An 18,914-nucleotide genomic window follows, 5' to 3' on the forward strand; every position below is an offset into this window, starting at 1 on the left:
TATAAAGCTACTACTTTTGCCTGTATTTTGATGCCAAAACAGCAAACTTTTACCAAATTATGATTTTGAACAAAGGGATTTTAATTTTAATTTAGGCTATTATTTTTACACTCAGTTAACTTTGGTAAATTAAATAGGCCTACTTTTTCCATTAGTGACATTAGTGGTTGGCTGTGGAGGCACACTGAACTTGTGAAGCTTTTTCTGCACACCTTATGACCGACCCTTATGGCAATCAGCCTACACATAATCAACCACATGGGCTAGAGGGGGAAAAGGATAACACAGACACAACACACAACACAAATAGATTCAACAAAGAAACAAACATGAACTCAAAGTATGTTGTGGTCAAAATTTAAAGCTCCAGAAAAAATCTGGACGCGCACACGTGCAACTACGGTATGTACACGTGTACGTAGGAACAGTCAAGACGCGTTTAGGTGCATTCTCCAAGCTTCTTTGACCTCGGCCATATTTATGCAAACTTAGAGACATAACATAATGCAAGTAAGGAACGAATAAATGTCACGTTATTCTTACGAGGTTTCATAAACTGCCAGTTCCATTAAAGCCCATGTGTTTTGAACAGTTTTTAATGAGATAACGCTGACACTTCCAGAGAGAGGGCAAGACCGACGTCATCCTTGGGCTGTGTGCTGCGTTCAAGTCCGTCGGAAAACTTACAATTTATTGTTAAAATAAATTATGTGAACAGGCAAGAAGGCTATGTGAGTCAGTAAGTTAATGTAATGAAGGCAAAAAGGAGGAACTACTCATTGTTTCACATATGCGGGCCTACTCATTGTTTTACATCTTCAAACCCGATGTTTATTTGATTTTTGTTTACATCAGTTAGATTAAATTCAACTCCTACTTGCATTATTTGCATTTACATGTTATGCTACATTAATTTAAACTCTCAATAAGCCTACTTCCCCAGCACAATGTATATATGTTTACAATCTACGAACACACTTGACTTTTTTATGTATATTGCATGTTTTTGGTCATTGTTTTTGCTATTATTTTTACATACATATATATTTTTTTCTTTTACATAGGCTACTTTTGTGTGTTTAAGTAGTTTTATGTTTATTTTACCTATCTTTGTTCAGCTTTGGGTAGCCTACCTTGTTTAGCTGTAGGCTATGTCTATTTCTGTTGGAACTGTGAGTAGCCTACCATTCGGAGACAGTAGGCTATGTGAAAACAGAGTTGGCCTAAACTGCTGACTGTCATTGGGATATCCCCTTCTCCACCACTTTAGTTACCTGTTAGCTTCAAGATAAAGATGTAAAATAAAAAATATTAACAAACTAAATATATGATGCAGTTTTAAATATTTATAATGATATATAATTAATACGGTATGCGTAAGGAAACACATATCAAATATGGTGAATTAATGCATAATTAGCTATTAAGGTTTGATAGCCTAATGATATCCCGGCTGATTAGGTCATCTTGTCATGTGATAAATCGAAAGGTGAATTGCCATGTTACCCTTTTGTGTGTATGATCTCAAAGGAGGACAAAGTCAAAGCACTTGAAAAAGTGGAACTTCCGAAATTGGTTATCAAAGGACGGATATGAAGCACTTGAACGCAGCATCTTCGGCCTGGCCCCAAAAAGCGCGCTCCCGTCTTTACGTGGCTACTCCCCCTCTACTGCGTGCGTGCGCGTACCACTCTATCGCGTGGTGGGGATCATCCATATTGCTGCTAGTGGTGGAGTTACGGTTGTAATCCTGAGAGGCCCTCGGACACGTTTCTTTATTTTTTTTATACATGTTTTAATCCAGCGCCGTCTACTCTGCGTCTTCAGACTGAAGCTATTTTGGTCTAGGAGCGACAGAGGAGCGGCAGACTCCGCGGAAACAACTTCACGTTTCCTTTAAAAAATTGAAGGCGAATTCGGGCCAGCCAGGGGGGAGGACTGGTAATCCTGAGGGGGGAAGAAAGACGGCGGTGGGAAATGGCCACTCAGGTGGAGACTCTCCTGCCCGGCAACTTGCTCGCTAAGGCGGAGGAGCACGGTAAAGTGATCCGCGGTGAGCCGGAGGACGAGGAGGGGGGACGGGGCGATGGGGCCAAGCGGCAGACGGGTGTCGCCGACCAGGGGAGCAGCAGCAGCAGCAGCGGCGGCAGCAGCCCTGGGCAGGGAGGGTCCCCCGCTACGGAGGAGCAAACCTCCAAACCGGAGGGCAAAGATGGTTGTGACAGCGACGACAAGCAAAACGAGGAGGGTGTTAAAGGCAAGAAGGAGTTTACTGAAGCCCCCCCGCCCAAGGTGAACCCGTGGACGAGGAAAATGAACGCGGTGACCGTGGTCAGCGTGAACGGACAAGCACACCACGGTTTGTACCCTCCCTCACTCTCTCTGCAATGCATGCACGCTGTTTTATCTCTCTGTCTGGGTTGTCAATGTGCAGTGTATGTTGTGTTGCCGTCTTGTACGTGCAGGTGTGGTCGACCGAGCAGCTGTCACGGGGTTCAAAAAGCATTGAGTGAGTTAAAAGTGATCAATAAACAAGCCCCCCCATTCAGAGTCGGTGGTCGCCCTCTTGTTGCTCCCTGCAAGCTGCTGGTTATATTTGGAGTGAAAGACCCCCTCTCCTCCTGATGGAGGCTATTCTTGGAGTTCAGGGTGGCTGGTTACGCAAGGGATCACACCCTTATAAATGTTAAAATGCCATAATGATCCCTCAGGGCTTCTGTTAATGAAAATGTTGGGCTACAGTCACTTTTTGGTTTCTTCATGTCCCAGATCAGGAAAATGTTCAAACCCTGGTAGTTTAATTTTGTGCAATAGTAACTCTACTCTGGTTCACCTGGATCTTAATCGGAAGAGTTTAAGGTGCATTCAAGGGACTAATAACCTAAACAGCAGTGCTTTCGGACACGTTGTCTCATTCTGCAACACTGGTGATAAAGCTGCTGTGCTTGTGTCATCACAGAAGGGGAAATTAACTGAATTCATTGTAGTTGATCGGGTTTGTGTGTGTGCGCGCCCTTGTGTGTGTTTCTGGCATTTTCTGGGCATCCTTATTTCAGCTGTGTCACCGTGCATGCTCGCTTCCAAATCTTCAAGTTAGGGATCTTCAATAATAGCTCAAATGCCTTACTTTTATTTATGTATAGCTTGCTTCATCTTCTCTTGCTGCCTTCCAAGTCAGAAGCATCACCCCCCTGCTCTTGCCAAATATGTCACCCTGTGGTCTTATTCTACTACTGTTTACATGTTTGTTTTAAAGGCCGGTTTTTCCGTGCACTGCCCATGGACATATAAAGAAACTGCCACCCCAGACATAAGTGAGACATCCGCCCATGTCTCGCGTTGCATCAATTAGGCGAAAAGGCCACGAGCTCTCTGGTGCTCGGCTGTAAGTGCGGCTGCATATCCAGCTAACAATAGCCACACAGAGCAGCCTCTTCTTCGGCCTAGTGCCTCGTCAAAAGCCCTCCGTCCCTCCCTGCTCGGATGTTAGCTTTAGCTTCCAGGTCGACACTTTCTCCATATCCAAATCCGCCCTATGTACAAAATAACAACAGCCCCCGTTTTAATTGGAATGGTTTACTCTCGTCTTACATCCATTATCGACACTTGGACATGATGCACACGACATTAAACAGCTGCAAATGTTTATAAAATGTGTGTAAAGAAAAAAATTAGGAGGTTTTGTTGTGAGACGTCACGTGTTCACTCCACGTGTTCCCCGAGAGAAAGGCATGGTCGCTGCTAGCTCGCTACTTATTCTTTCGGCTTGTTTAGGCTCGTTTGCGAGCTCGGGGGCCGTGTATCTTTCGAGGGCCTTGCTATGTGAAGCAGCCCGGCATTGTCTTGTCTATTACACTGGTTGTCACGTCGTGCATCCGTTGACAGTGTAAACCTGACCCCTGCCGTGCTAGCTAGCGTTAGCATGGGAGCAGGCAGGCAGACGAGAGTCATCATGGCTTCTGCATGATATCACGACTGGTTCCAGGCTCAAATGAATACATATAATAACGTTTTGACGAAAAAAAGACACACATACGTGTTTGTTCTTGATCATATTAAGAACTGATCACCTAAATCACATCGAGATGCATCATTATGTGGAGTGATAAATGGTGGTGCACATGGAGACAGCTCCATTCTGTGTCAAGGCAACGTGGTATTCCCACAATGCCATGTGTGCTTTTTCTCTCTCTCCTGGACACGGGCTGTTTCTCTTTAGCTGTGGCATCGTCAGACTGCTAGCCCAGCAGCGAGTTGTGTTGTGTTTTTCTTTGTTGCCAGCTCATTTGTTTGCTGAGCTGAGGCATGTGTATCCACTGTAGACTTGAGGGTACAGCTTGTACCCTGAATCTGCAGCGGTCTGGGTAGACTGGATGGATGGCCTCCAAAAGCTGTCACATCAGTAAGTCAACTTGGCCGGTGGCAAGAGGTTGAGATAACCAGGCATAGAGCCCCCCCACACACTCTCTTTTTTATTTATTTTTTAAAATGTTGCATTCAAAGACCAAACCACTGTATTGTGTGCTTTGGTCTCTACCCCCTTTTTTCCCTCCCCCTGTGACCCCCGTAATATGAAGCCATGTGTGTACTGGCGAGTTGTCCTCACAGGTTGTCTGTTTATGACTTGAAGCACAGTTGAGCCATAAAGTGAATTTAGTTTATACGATTGTTAAATTTCGAATGATTTGTGGACATGTGAAGGGGTAAAGCCATGCTGTTTTTAAACAAAGGGGGTGCTGTATCATGAGAAAAATCAACTCAGTCTTCTAGTGTGAGTTTACAAGTTTTTACTCCTTTAAACATTATTTACTAAACATTGTGGCATCCTATGTAAACTCATTCATTTGTTCAATTGTCAAAATTGTTGTCCATTATTAAATAGTAAAAGTCTGAATGGGTAAAAGGATTTCTAATCGGTCATGCGTACTGTGTGTGTCCTTGAACATGATCCTGGATAAGAAAAACACCAGCTGAAATGCTGCAAATGTATTTCCACAGCCCAGGCTGTTTGTTTGAGGATCACCTTTTAGGAGTATGTTACTGTATGAGACTTTACTTTTGTGGGGGAGGAGGGTGGATTTAAGCAGCCCATTTTCACAATCGCCTCAGGCTTCCCCACTACTACTGACTGGGTTTACTGTGTGTCGTTTTGGGAAATAGTCATTTTAGCCAAAGGCATACCCTGGAGAGTACAACACCAGCTTGCTTTTCTTTGTGTCTGCAGCGTTGGCCATCAATCATTGTGAAACTAGATAGCTGAACTTTATTTCTCCCCAAAGAGGAATTTGTCTAGCAGCCAAGTGAAACCCGGACAAACACACAGGCTGGAACATGGGACATGATAAAATACATAACACATACAGTATTCATATGTGAGACATGGGGGCTAAAATCTATAAAAAAGTAGCGCATCTTTGCCATCGCCTTCTGGCCCAGTTGACAGTGGTTGAAAACATAGGCGGCCCCAGCCACATTTTATATGGATAACAGACTCATAATGAATTGTACAGAAAACCAATTTTTAGTTAGCCATGACGTTTGATGCTCTGCGTAGTCCAGAGAGACTCAAACTCTCCACACAGAGGTCAGAGAGGACAAAATTAATCAGACGTTATTTGAGCCTTTTGAAAATGTGAGGATCACAGTCAGGCAGTTCAAAACCAACAATGTTATAATCCACTTGAAAAATGTGTGTTAGTAAATCTTTATTTAAATAGCACTTTTTAAAACACAGTTACAAAGGGCTTCACACACAAGTGCAAATACATATGCATGAATAAATAAAAATATACACAAGAATTACAATATAAAACACATAAGGCTAGCAATAGGATGGTTTTTAATATACGCTTTAAAATGTCAAAAAATTCTGTAGACCTGACAGACTGAAGGAGATGCTTCCAGAGGGTTGGAGCTAAATCGGCAAAGGTGTAATATCCTTTGGTTTTGTAGATGGATTGAGGAATGAATAAAAGACCAAGATCTGAGTGGACTAGTAAGTGCAGTAAATGTAATGTCTCACTCTCAATCTGATCCTGGTTTATAAATAGTTGCATGATACCGGAGAGATGCTCCAGAGAAGGGAGGGACGTTAAAGACAGTAAAGCGTTTGATACCAAGCTGTGTAATTTAAGGCTTGATGGATTGCTGCTGTTAGCCTAGCTTGCCTCACTCACAAGTGTACACCCACCAGCCCTGCCCACACTGCTTCCTGTCCCACCTGCCTTCTTGCTGCACCACATGACTGAATTTCATCAGGTGAAATCTGGTCTGAACACACCATTTCCCTGGCAGCCCGGACTATACTGTGGAGCCGGACTGGCATTTACTTCTATAGTATTTAGCAGACTCACCACTGCTCTGTTTGTGGACAGTCATGTGACACAGTGAAGCAGTGGAGACGTATTGTGCCCACTGATTGTACAATATGTTGTTTTGTATGTTTTCCTTGTTGTTGGAATTTGCTGCCAATGTAGAGCAGAAACAGTGAGGCAGTAGCGCAGACAGGAATAAATCACACGGCCCTGAAGCAGCCAGAAAGATTTATTCTGTAGAGATACAGTCCAAACAATTTTTCAGTTCTATTTTAAAGGTGTATTATTCAGAATTTTAAATTCATTTCCTGAGCACTTAGTTCTAGTTAGGCTTAGTTCCTATGAACAGTCAAATTTCTTGATTCATCTGTGAATATTGGCCCCTATGGGAGTTAATGGTGAATTAGCGATAAATGCTAGCAGTGTTCCTGGCCACTTTCTTCTGATACATCACCTTAGAACATTACCAGTGTACTTTTTAATGAGCAGACACTCTGCTTAATTTTCTTTCTTAAACATTATATTATATAACATTAATTCAGTCAGATGGTGAAATGTCCACGATCCAGAGAAAAAGCAACACGAACATTGGTTTTGGTAGTGGCTAAATCCAATTTTCTGCAAAGGAGAAACTATGGAGTAGAACTTGGTACATTTGAAAAGCGATCCCAGTGCACAAAATTAACTAGCAAAATTCTGCCACTTTAGCTAAGATAGTTACTCTCATGTCCTACTTCGGCACCTGTTGCCGTGAACTGACAGTAAAAGCTGAGTTCAGACTGATAATAGCCCCACGTCTAGTCAAGTAAATGCGAGGAACAGCTCTCGTGTCTGGCCAGGAAGTCATATTTTGACGGTTTCACAGTCACAGGCATTGATGCACATTGGCATATTTTTATTTACAAAGCCTTGACCGGGAAGCTTCCTCGTTATTTAACAGAAATGTTGCAAATTTCAGATGGGCTTTATCAGACCCGCTCCACTGACATGCTCATGCTTTATGTCCCACAAGCCCAGTCTGAGCTGGGAAAGACAGCTTTTAGCTTCAGTGCCCCGACTCCTGGAACAACTTACAGCAACAAATTAAACTAAATACCTTCATATCCTTTAATCAATTCAAACAAACTATCTTAAATCTGCCAAACTCTACCTGTAACTGTTTTAATTAGGCTATATTGTACTTTCACCCATTTAATTTCATTTTAATTGCTGCCACTCTTCACCACCATGTAAATGTTTCAATTGTTTTTTTTGTTTTTTTCTTCTCTTCACCTGTTGTTGTGTATTTGATGTATTTGCATTGAATATTGTGTATACATTGTTGTTTTTCCTTGGAATTTGTTTGAACTCGACACCATTGAAAATGAGGATCACCCCTCAATTGGTCTCTCGAGGATAAATAAAAGTTAAATAAATGAAATGAAATTGTTCAGAATTTTGAAAAGTGTTATCAAGTCTTCAATAATTATCATCCAGCTCAACGCCTGCAATATAAACATTATTGCATTCAAGGATTTTGGACCGATTTGCAGCAACATTAAAGGCCAGCATCAACTTGCTTTGCCAGACTGCCCTGCACAGTCATCAGAAGTAGCTTACAGCAGCAGGGTGCATGTTTATCTTCTGCTTACAGGGACGGTGAGTCAGTGTTGCATGTTGTTGGTAAATAATTGCATCAAAGTGTGCTATTAGAGTGACACAATAATGTCCGTTATTACACCTAATGTTTTTTTACATTGACCCAACATTTACATACATATATTTTATAGTTGAAAAGTAAACCTTTTCAATTTTAAAGATCTAGAAGAAACGTTTTTTTCTTTTTTTTCTTGAGAAGGCCAGCTGTCTGTGTTCTGATCTCACGATGTACCAGAATGTTTTAGAGCTCATAACAAGCTCATGTAACAGTTAAAGTGATACCCAGTCCAAGATCAGCCTTATTCCTATCCACACCATGCATTAGCATTCATTTAGCGAGTGCAGAACACTTATTTAACACTTGCAAATGCAGCCTTTCTCTGTTTGAAACTGTGGGTACAAAGGGACTCCTGAATGAATCCTTCACATCACATGCCCTTTAGCCAGTTTACCCATTGCAATACCATTCATAAGAAGGATTGAACCATTGTAAGTCATTTTTTACACACTTATGTATTTGTACACAGCTATAAGGTTATTTAAGTCTTTATTAATGTACAGTGTCAACTTCTATGTGAAGACAAATATTTTTCCCCCAGTAACACATGCCAAAATACATTAATAAGCTCTTGTATCTGCTAACAATGCATTATTTTGTTATAAACAATTTATGACATGTTTACATAATGCCGTAATGCTAAATAGGGGGTTAAGTTAGTGCTACTATGATTTATTCATCCACTCTGTCCTTGTGTCTTTCTTTGAAGCTCTAAATGAAGTTGTGGATTTAAAAGGCTCTGCAGTGTGTGTGGTGATGCTTTCATAGTAGCTTGTCACTCCTGCAGCGGTTGCTTCTACTGTAGGCCTTCACTAGAGTCTGGGGATTGCTGTCAAATTAGCACAGACGCCTCACTTGTCTCACAGGTTTGTCCCCCCGCTCTGTGAAGCTTGTTCTATTTGTCTGTGGTGTAAAGAGGCCACCCCCCCCCACCCCTCCACACACACACACCTCGCTGGCTGTTTATGAGGTTTCGGGACCTGGCAAAGGTCGAGTGGAGTTACTGTTGCGGGACAGACTGCAGTGGGTGCTTGCCTTGCTTACTGTGTTGGTGTGAGCTCAGCTGATTGGTCATCCAACCGTTGGAAGCTATGTTGACATCAACTTTCATCTTAACCCGCATTAAGATGAAAGTTGAGGTCTTCTCTCTCTATAGATGCCAAATATGGCAGAGCAATTAATGTGGAAATGTGAGAGATTCCAATTTGATAGGATGGTGCTGCCATATAAAGACATGAAGTCAGTGGTGGTTTAAATATTTGTTCTTTGTAAACATTATGTAGCTTGATAAATATGTGATAATTATGCACTACCAGCGATTTAATCCGAATGGTCACATACATTGATAATCAATCAAAATGATTGATCATTTACTGCCCTAGATATGACGGAATCACTGTGAAAATTGATGCTTGACTTGAAGCTGTACACTGTCAAAGATCAAAGGTCATAACCTCAAAGGTAGATTAACCCAGAGTGCAAATGCTAAGCTAGTTAGCAGCCCGGTGTGTATAGAACTCCTACTCAACCCCTCCCACACACACAGTCTTGTCAGCTGTGTCAGATGAAACCTGGTCTCATCTCAGCTCTAGCTGCTTTATCAGTGTTGGTGTTGTGTCTGGGCTCCTTGATAGCGGCACATCCCTCTACAGTGATCGTCAGCACAGGCGTTCGCTCAGGGTGTGGACCCTTGGCTTCAAGGATGTGCCCAGTTTGTGGGGCTACGCTGGGTGGGCCACTAGAGAGAAACATGTTTTTACAAATTTGAATTTGGTTATTGTCGACTGCTACTACTCAGAACTAAGCTATTTTCAGATGAGTCATTTTCAGCCAGAAGTAAAGAAGCTGCAGCCTGTTGTGAAGGGAGTTTTGGCTGGTTGTCTGGTCTCATTTCTTAAATGAGGAAATCTGAGAATAAAGCGACCTCCAAGACAGCAACTTCTATTTTTAAAATAAAGAGGAGAAAAAAGATCACTCTCTAATCCCTTGTGCTGGTGTGTGATTGTGTGCTTCTCCCCGATTGCAAAGCTTAAGTTTATGCCTTCTCTCCAAATTCATTCCTGCTGCTGGATGAGATGTTTGTTTTAATCAGTGTGGACATCAAAAAGCTGTGACCATTTCTTCGAGGGGTGAGGGTATAGCTGGCTGTCATTGCATTGTGCTACTCCAAGCTCCAACCCTATTTGTTTAAAAGTCTGTCTGTGTTCTACTCATAGAACTTTTACAAATTCAAAGTTAGAGGAACCCTGTTAGCGGTGCTCTTCCTTAAAAATTGTTGGTCTTCTACACACCAGTACATTCAGCACTTTGATGTCCATGTTAGGTGCAGAAGTTGACAAGTTGTTCTAATTATTGACAAGGTAAACAGTGGTGTTTATTACCTCGCTGTGTTGTACTGTGAATAACTATGTTCACTGTGGAAGGATCACTGCTGCCCACCCAAACTGCATTAGTGCATTAAAAAAAGAACCCTTCAGCTCAGACATGTTTTACAGTCTCATATTCTGATAAATTGATGTGAGTTTTTGTCTGTAGTCATCAACATCACACAGTCTGCAATGTGTTTGAAAAAAACCCTGCAGAAACGCATCCCAGAATAGATTTCAGGATCCATACAGAAATGTGGATGCTACACTAGAGTTATGCATCAAGGCAGATATATCAGGTGAGACTTGTGAAGCCCAGGTCAACTGTGTCTGTGTCTGGTGTCTCTGCGACTCTAAAGACGCAGGGAGACGCCTCCCAGCCCACTGTTGTCTGAGCTTCTTAGTCCGCATGAGATGATGTCACCACACCGACCATGTGATTCAGGGAAGAGCCTTTGACGTGTGTGTGTGTGGGGAGTCTGCCGGTGTGCACACTGTCATTTCCTCCATATTTGGTTCTAGCAGAGGCTTCCCCTCTCTGTCGTCACCACACTGTGCTGTGTGTGTAAGACCATCAGACCTGCAGGCAGCAAATAGACAAAACGGTCAATTTGAAGTTTCACACGGATAAAAAGTGGTTTCAGGTTTAGAGTGTGGGAACTGAGTTACCATTAGAATATGTGATCATCACACCTCCTCATCCAGTTATTTTAATGTACACATAGAAAACAAGACAAACTTTGTTCTATGCTGCCTTTATGGGAACATCCTAAAATTCAAACGTGTGTTTTAGTTGAATCGTTTTCCCTGTTATGCCTCGTTTCCACCGAGTAGATCGGAGCGGTTCGGTCCGGGTAGTTTGGCTTTTCATTTGCCAAAAGTTGGGTAGGGTACGGTTTAAGCGCACCTAACCGCTCTGAGCCGCTCCCGATCTCAGTACTCCTCCGTAGGGGTACTAGCTGCCTGAAAGCGGGCCGAAACGGCGGAGCCGTCATTTGATTGGTCGAAATAATCATTTCCGCCATGTGTAGTCATCTCGGCAAGAGTGAAGAGAGTCTTGTGTATTGGCGAAAATGTGAGCACAGCAATGTTTATTGTGTGGTGTTTTTCCTCGTCAATAAATTAATCAGTTGGTTACACTGTGTCCCACTAGTCGCTTAGCTGCCGCAGCCAGCACTGTTCGCTCACTGTATTTTATAGTTGCAACTTGCACCGAGCCGTCTCTGTGTGTTTTCACCATAGATAGTAGTAAATACACGCTCACAACAACACTGGGGGAATAAATAAAGAAACGGCTGGTTTGACCAAGCAAAAACGAGAGACCGCTGGCTTGTGAGCGCGGCACTGTTTATTGTGTGGTGTTTTTCCTCGTCATTAAATGAATCAGTTGGCTGCACTGTGTCCTACTGCAACGATGTTGCGTAGCTGCCGCAGCCAGCGCTGTTCTCTCACTGTCTCTATCATTTGCAACTTGCACCGAGCCGTCTCTGTGCTCACAACAACACGGGGGGGAATAAATAAAGAAGCGGCTGGTTTGACCCAGCAAAAACGAGAGACCGCTGGCTTGACCACAGTTGTTCCACAGCGCGAAAGTTTAACCCACATTCTGGCGGCGGCTATCGCAGTCCAGCCTAAACCCCGCCCTACCAGTAAGGGTAGGGTCGGCGGTGGAAACAACACCGAGATTCTTAAAAGTGAGCTGTCCCGCTCTGAGCCGCTCTGATCCGACCCGCTCTACTCGGTGGAAACGAGGCATTAGACCCTGGTCTCTGGTGTCCATAATTTCTTTCCACTGTAACTGGGCAATCCCAGAATACAACCCCCACCTCCCAAATTCATAACTCTTTCAATTACAATATGACCTCAGAATAATGAAAAATACACTTGCGTGGAGAAGAAACACCTACGCCATAGCCAATGGAAGGCCTCAGCATCTGAGTCCCCAACACCACTCTCTGTTTATCTAAGAATTTGAGCCGACGTGGCACTAGGTTTATTTATAGGATTCACAAGCGATACCCCGTGGGCTTTGGATGGAGCAGGTACTGTCTGTCACTGGTCTGTGCTGTAGCAGTGCTCATGGGAATTTGTCTTTGGACGCCACCTGAGGTGTGTGTGCTCAGCTATGAGTTTCTGAGAAAAGAAAAGAGGGGTGGGTGGGCGTGGACTTAATTTGTTGGAGGTGGCGAAATTCAGGGTGATAGTAAATTAAAATAGAGGATATCTGACATGAGAACCACTGTTTTAATCCAAACTTAAAGGATACAGTGTCAGTGAGGCATTTTTGAACAATGATTACATAGCTACACGTAAGCTAGCTACACAACAGGAATGAATAGAACCTACTGTATTGGAAGACAGAAGGTGGGATACCGGTCACTTTGAAATGGCGGGGGTTGGTTGAGGCTAATGTAAATGGTCGGGCGTGCACAGCAGGCTGCAACAACTGGCCCTGAATGCTGCAAAGAAGACGGTAGAGATATAGGGGAGGAACCGACAGAGGAGAGGGAGATGATGGAGGGGATTAAGTGGAGCACTACACACTATGTGTGCTGTGCGTTGGATCACTTTAAGATCAGGGAGTTAAAGCCACTTTTCAGACACCATTTTTTTCATTTGATCTTGTGTCGGAAGAGGCTGCAATCCTATTAGGATAATTGATATTTGACATTTCTGTCTTACTTACACAGTTCAAGTCTGAGATATGAGCTACAATATTAGTTTTAGCATCTTCGAGCTCATTGTTTTTGTTTTGATTTTCTTTCTTCTGACATGAAGTTGGTTTTGAGTTGGGATGACGTGTCCTAAGCGGGTGCTGCAGTGTGTGTGTGTGTGTACAATGCTGTTGTGTCTGTGTGTCAGTTTGTTTTTCAGGTCCGGCTCAATCCTGCCATTTGTTTTGTTTGTTTAAAATTGCGGTGGAGTGATACAGTTACAGATCAAACACGGCAGGTCACGTTAGCAGGTGTTAGCGTTAGCTACTGACAAACTTCATCGCGTGCGGGGGATGTTTCTGATATTGTCTGTCGGCGTGCAGCCCATAAATGTACATGTGATGTGAAAAATAATTTCCCCTTGGGGACAATAAAGTCTAAAGTCTATAGTTGTATTGAAATGGAGAATTTATTTTATGAAAATCATGTTTTGTCTCCAGACTGATATTATTATGACGTTGTCTTGCAGTTCTTTTCATACAGTGATGCACCGTTTAAAGCTCTTATGGACGGTATGTGGTCAAGCAGCAGGGATTTTCCAGTAAATGGTTTGTCTGAACAGTTTCACTATATTGTATTGAGTTGTAAAATATGTATGAATAAATACACGCAGTGCTGTGCCAGAAAGATAAATGTATTTCCTGCTTTTGATTCTGACTCATTGTCATTGGCTTATGCAACTTGAGGATTTATTGCAGCACTTGGTTTGATTATACCGATCTCACTCCTGTCGTTCCCATTACCAATCACCACCATATGTCTCTTCACTCACTCTTTCTCCTCGTGTTTCTACGATATGCATCTCAAGGCCAGGACACACCAGCCCGATAATCGCCGTCGTCAAAAAAAAAAGACGAATCTGTTTGGTGTGTGCCGTGACGTCGGCCGACGTAGAGGTCGTCGGGCTTGTTTTGAGCCTGGCGGCCGCCGATTGAGCATGTTCAATCGGCGGCCGACCGTCTTTCATTTGGAGCAATTTGATTGGTGGAGGGCTAGCGAATCAGTGAAGCCCGGAAGTGAGGCGGGTAGCACAAACAGCTAACAACAGCTAGCCATCGTTTTAATGTGTTTGTTCGTTTCGTTTTGCGAGTACTCGCATGCATCAACCCTTGTTGACTGCTCGACACCATGCTCGACACTCTGCTAAAAATTGTGCCCTTATGGTCCATAAATATAAATACGTATTTCTATCTATGTTTATGCTCTAGAGAGCTGTCCCATCATTTCCGGCTTTCGTATTTTTTCGGGCCACAATACAGATTAGCGCCGCCTGCTGTTGTGGAGACATTACAAGCGCGGGACGTACGGAAAATAAGCAGTCGTCTCGGTGTGTTTTTGGGCCGCAACGGAAAGACTGGAGCTTCCTGAAACAGCGACTCCAGTTTTTGGGTAGTCGGAACGTGTCGGACTGGTGTGTCCTGGCCTTCAAACACACCTCACACCTACCCCTACCCCTACCTTACACGTCCTTAGTTTTTAGAGAATATTATCTCTTATCAGCGCTCTTGTACAGTTGAGCACATAGCGTTTAGATAACAGCTTTCACACCTACCTGTGGAGTCAGACTGTACTCTAGGGGCTTTCACACTTGCGTGTTTTTTTCCTTTTAAGAAATCAACCCTTGGATCTACAAGCCTGACAAAAAAAATATTAGCAGCAAAGATTTTGGACCCAAATCTGGTTCACCGTGTTCCTTAAAAGAATGTGTAATATAGGAACTTTCTTTACATGTGATTTAAAAATATATAAAAAGGTTGAGCTGTAATGGTTATAGAAAAATGGCAGAGTGCAATAGAAATTCCTGGAAGGCGTTCAAAGCCCCGAATAGAGTAGAAGAGAGCATGTTGTCTGGATGAACAGCTGACTGTGACTGCCTGAGGTGCAGCAGCTTATAGTTTAGATAATGTCCCGTTCCTCCTCGTCTCACCAAATACACAATCACCTGATAGCATCAGACTGAACACTGAGCGTCCCTGTGAGTGACGTACCATCAGCTGATCAACAGAACGTGTGCACAGCTCCACAAACGTGTTGTTTATCATTGAACAACCACTGCTTGTCCAAAGTAGCAATCCCAGACTGACAAAATTCAATTATAAGAGTGATACAGTTTTAAGAAACAGACGCCAGTCTGTGGTTTGTGTTGTCTGAAGTGATGTCAAAGGATATAGCCAATTTGATTTGCTTGCATGCTAACGTTAGCTTATTTGTACATAACAAAAAGTTAGGCTGAGGCTCATGGGAATGTTGTTATATTTCAATGCTTTTCAGGTTAATATTTTTCCAACTGAGAGTTACTGTGAAGCTGCGCTTGAGAGCCTGTCAGAATCCTCTGTCATAATGACGAGGCAGAAGCACTCAATAAAACCAGACTAAGTGACCTGTTGTCCCACTTCCTGTGATAGGCATTCACAAAAAACCTTTAAGAGGAAGTCCGTGCACTGCAGAGAAGCTTGAGACTTTAAAAGGCCTTTTCTTGAAAGATGTGATGTTAGTACTGTATATCTACTACTGTGTGTGTGTGTGTGTGTGTTTGTGTTAAACTTGCCTCGTCATGCACCGTTAGCAGCCACCACGTCACAAACTAACCCTCAACAGTTATTTAAACCTTTATTTTTTTTAATTAAGCAGATAAGAGGGGATAAATACTTTAGGAATTCCTGTCTAAATTTAGAACAAAGTTGTAGCCAAAGCTTGTTGTTCAATGAAATGTGTGTTTTCAATGGCCTGGCCTTGGCTATGTGTTGACCCTCATGTTTTGGGATGGGGGCGGGATTATTACAATTAACGCCTCAAACACACTGGGCGCTCGATGAAGCGCCCCAAAGAGCAAAGCTGCACACGCCTCAAGCCGAAAATCATTTGTTTGACCACACCAGGAGCAAATCTCCCCGGGCCTGTCTGCTCTGAAAGCGCTAGTCTTACCATGTGTTAGTAACAACCTCATCAATATACAATGTTTGTATGTATACAATGTGTATTAGGGGTGCGAACGTTTACAAAAATGTCTAAACGGTAACACGTCTGCATTTTTTCGTGTACACGTTTAACTGTTTATCATGGGAGGGGGGAGGGGTCGAAGCCATTTTTTTCCCCCAATGCTGTTGAGTGTGCAGTGAGAAAGACAGGTAGACAGATAGACTGAGAGGCCTTTATTTCATAATTGTGCTTTTTTGAAGTGATCATAACTAGCCTAGTGATCATCTGTCTTTAGACTGACTCCCACTGTCAGGCTCATGAGCCAACCAGCTGATCGGACCAGCTGTTTTAGATGGAGATGAAAACGAAAGTGAAACTCAAGGTGGAGCAGTTAAATGAATAAATATTGTAACCAAACACAATAATGTGTTGTGTTATCTGCTATAGCCTACAGTAGCTCACGTCGTCCCCCACTCCTGGAAATAAATTAAGACTCATTTTCCAAACTTAAAAACAAAAATTAAAAAATGGTTTTCATTTATTGATTTTTCCTAAACTCTTATGATTTACTAACCAGTTACACGTGCACACCCCTAGTTTGTATTTCTAACTACTGTGCATGAATGTCCACACCCGTGGTACCTAGCTGTGATATTTCTTAATCGGTTATCTTTTCTCACCGTCTCCCATTGTGAGTTGGAGTAGAGGAGGAGAGCTCCTGCTCTTTCCCTGCTTCAATGAACACATAAAAACCTTAACTTGTTTATTTATCCAGTTTAATGTTTTTTTATGTGGTTTCAGTCCGATTTACTTGCGGCGAGCATAAAAAATAGACTAAACGCCAAACTATTGGTGTTGCGCGCGTGAGGAGCTCTGCGCTTCTCGGTGCTGGGATATTGGAGTGTTACTTTTTTTTATAGAGTTTTAACAGTAGTTGATTCATTGGTTTGAACACCAACTCAAGTGGTTTTATGGTTTCTCTCAATGTTATCAGTGATATAGTCACTAGTGGTAGGTCCAGGTCAGCTAATGCTTGAGGGTTACCCCATGTAAAAAACTAAAAGACATTTATGCTTGAGAGTGGAGACTTGGTCCAACATCTCACTTAAAATGAGATCCTGATTCTGGATTGAGCTTGAGAAAGTCTTTATTTTACTTTATCTTGGTGAACTAGAAATCCCCCGTCCCCGATCCTTCATCAGTGTTTTTTGGCGTACAGAGGTTGTTTCATGTGATGCCATCAGCCACGATTAGGATAAGCAGCCGACTGGTGAAACAACATGGCGCGGAGTGTGAGCTGTGGAGTTTAGCACTGGAAGCAGCAGGGGGTCATAGGAAGCTTTTATGTAACAGTTACATGTAGACTGGTTTCAACATTTAAATAGTTCAGAGTCTCTTTGTAGAAAAAAATCATCACATCTAAAATAGAAGAACCAGGAACTGAGACAACTGCTTCTGCAAAAGATAATGGGCCAAGTAGTGCAAAGATTCACTGATCACTTCATAAACCTTCAACAGAAGACACTCTAGAGTTCAGTTATTTAAAGTAAATGAGAAACTGATTTTGTGGACTTTTTGGATTTTGTAATGAACAACAATTGACCTATTCTAAGGAAAGATTAGTTAGAAGTATGTAATAGTTTCCAGGGTTCAACATAACTTTTTTTCCCTACTGGCCCGCCGGGCCAGTGGATCCGAGTTTTACTGGCCCCATGTGCATTTTCACTGGCCCTGCACACACTTTTTTTCTTCTTCATAATTTAGTGTGAATAATTATAATACCTATATTAGAAAAATAACCAACTCTAAAGGGAATATCTATACTGTAACAATATAGATATTCCCTTTAAGATTTGGTTATTCTTCTTTTAGTTAATGATATGAAATATTGATATTGCTCATACACATAATATAAAACCAGGCAAACATATTGAATTTGAAGCCTACAACTGAAAGTATGTGGAAGGAGTCGGCCAGTATTTTAAAGTCCAGAAGTTTGATAATTGTTTTTATTCTTGAATTTGGGCAGTTTAATGAATAGTTCACCTGCAGAAATCATGTTCAAACATAAAAAAAGTAAGAGATGAAGGTCTGATCATTCTTTGTGGTGTGGTAGTGTTTACTACTTTCTCTATGCATTAGGGATGTGAATGTGTCAAACCAATGACCGGTTTTCCACTTGCGCTCAAGTTGACGTTAAAAATAGAAATCCGAAAATCAGAAGGTTATGCCGTTTTTTCAATGGGAGATTTCACCGTGTATGCGAGTTCACGTCTGGTCGTGAGCGCGCTGCAGGAGCGTCACTTCTCCATGAAGTGTCAGCTTCACATTAAGAGTCCGGTGTGGGACCATTTTTTTCAAACTATTGATAAAAAACAATGCAGTGCAAAATATGCAGCATAATGTTAAACGCTCGTCTAAGGCTATGATGTTAAATCACCTTAGAAACACACAATGCCTTCGTCCGAGCAAAGCAACGTTTCACAGTGAGATCTCGCCAGTGGGTGAGCGAGTGAGCCGCCGCGCAGAAGAACTGCGGGGTTTGTGGTTAAAATAATAACCGGGGATATTCCCCCCGTTAGCGATTTCACTGGGAAAGACTTCCGCGATCTGATTGTAGATCATGAAAACACAGAGCCATGTCGGCAGACAAACTGCGCGACTTTAGGAACTGTCCAGTGAGCAGAGTACCTCCGTTCTTTTCTGTCTACAACCGACACAATCACCGGAGACGCATTCACAGCGTTTAAATAAAGTCTCTCATTTGTATTACCATTGGGTCTTGCATGCAAATACAGTAACATTACGGCGGCAGCTAAAGGAAAAGCGCAGTTATCACTTCATTTTCTGCACCTCAACCTCTGCTGTGGAAAGAAAAAAAGGGGGCAAAGTAAGTCAATTGATT

General features: G+C 42.5%; 1 protein-coding gene across 4 annotated transcripts in view; it reads left to right on the top strand.

The window, feature by feature from the left end:
- Positions 1-1,712: 1,712 nt before the first annotated feature.
- Positions 1,713-18,914, top strand: part of larp1 (La ribonucleoprotein 1, translational regulator) — a 51,697-nt gene continuing 34,495 nt past the window's right edge. For all 4 annotated transcript variants that reach the window (XM_080041212.1, XM_080041213.1, XM_080041214.1 and 1 more), the window contains exon 1: positions 1,713-2,359. In XM_080041212.1, coding sequence (XP_079897338.1) covers positions 1,978-2,359 — 382 coding nt within the window. In that variant the 5' untranslated portion in view covers positions 1,713-1,977. The remainder of the gene's footprint in view (positions 2,360-18,914) is intronic.

This window comes from Ammodytes marinus (assembly GCF_949987685.1).
Source record: "Ammodytes marinus genome assembly, chromosome: 14".
In the NCBI taxonomy this organism is placed as follows: domain Eukaryota; kingdom Metazoa; phylum Chordata; class Actinopteri; order Uranoscopiformes; family Ammodytidae; genus Ammodytes; species Ammodytes marinus.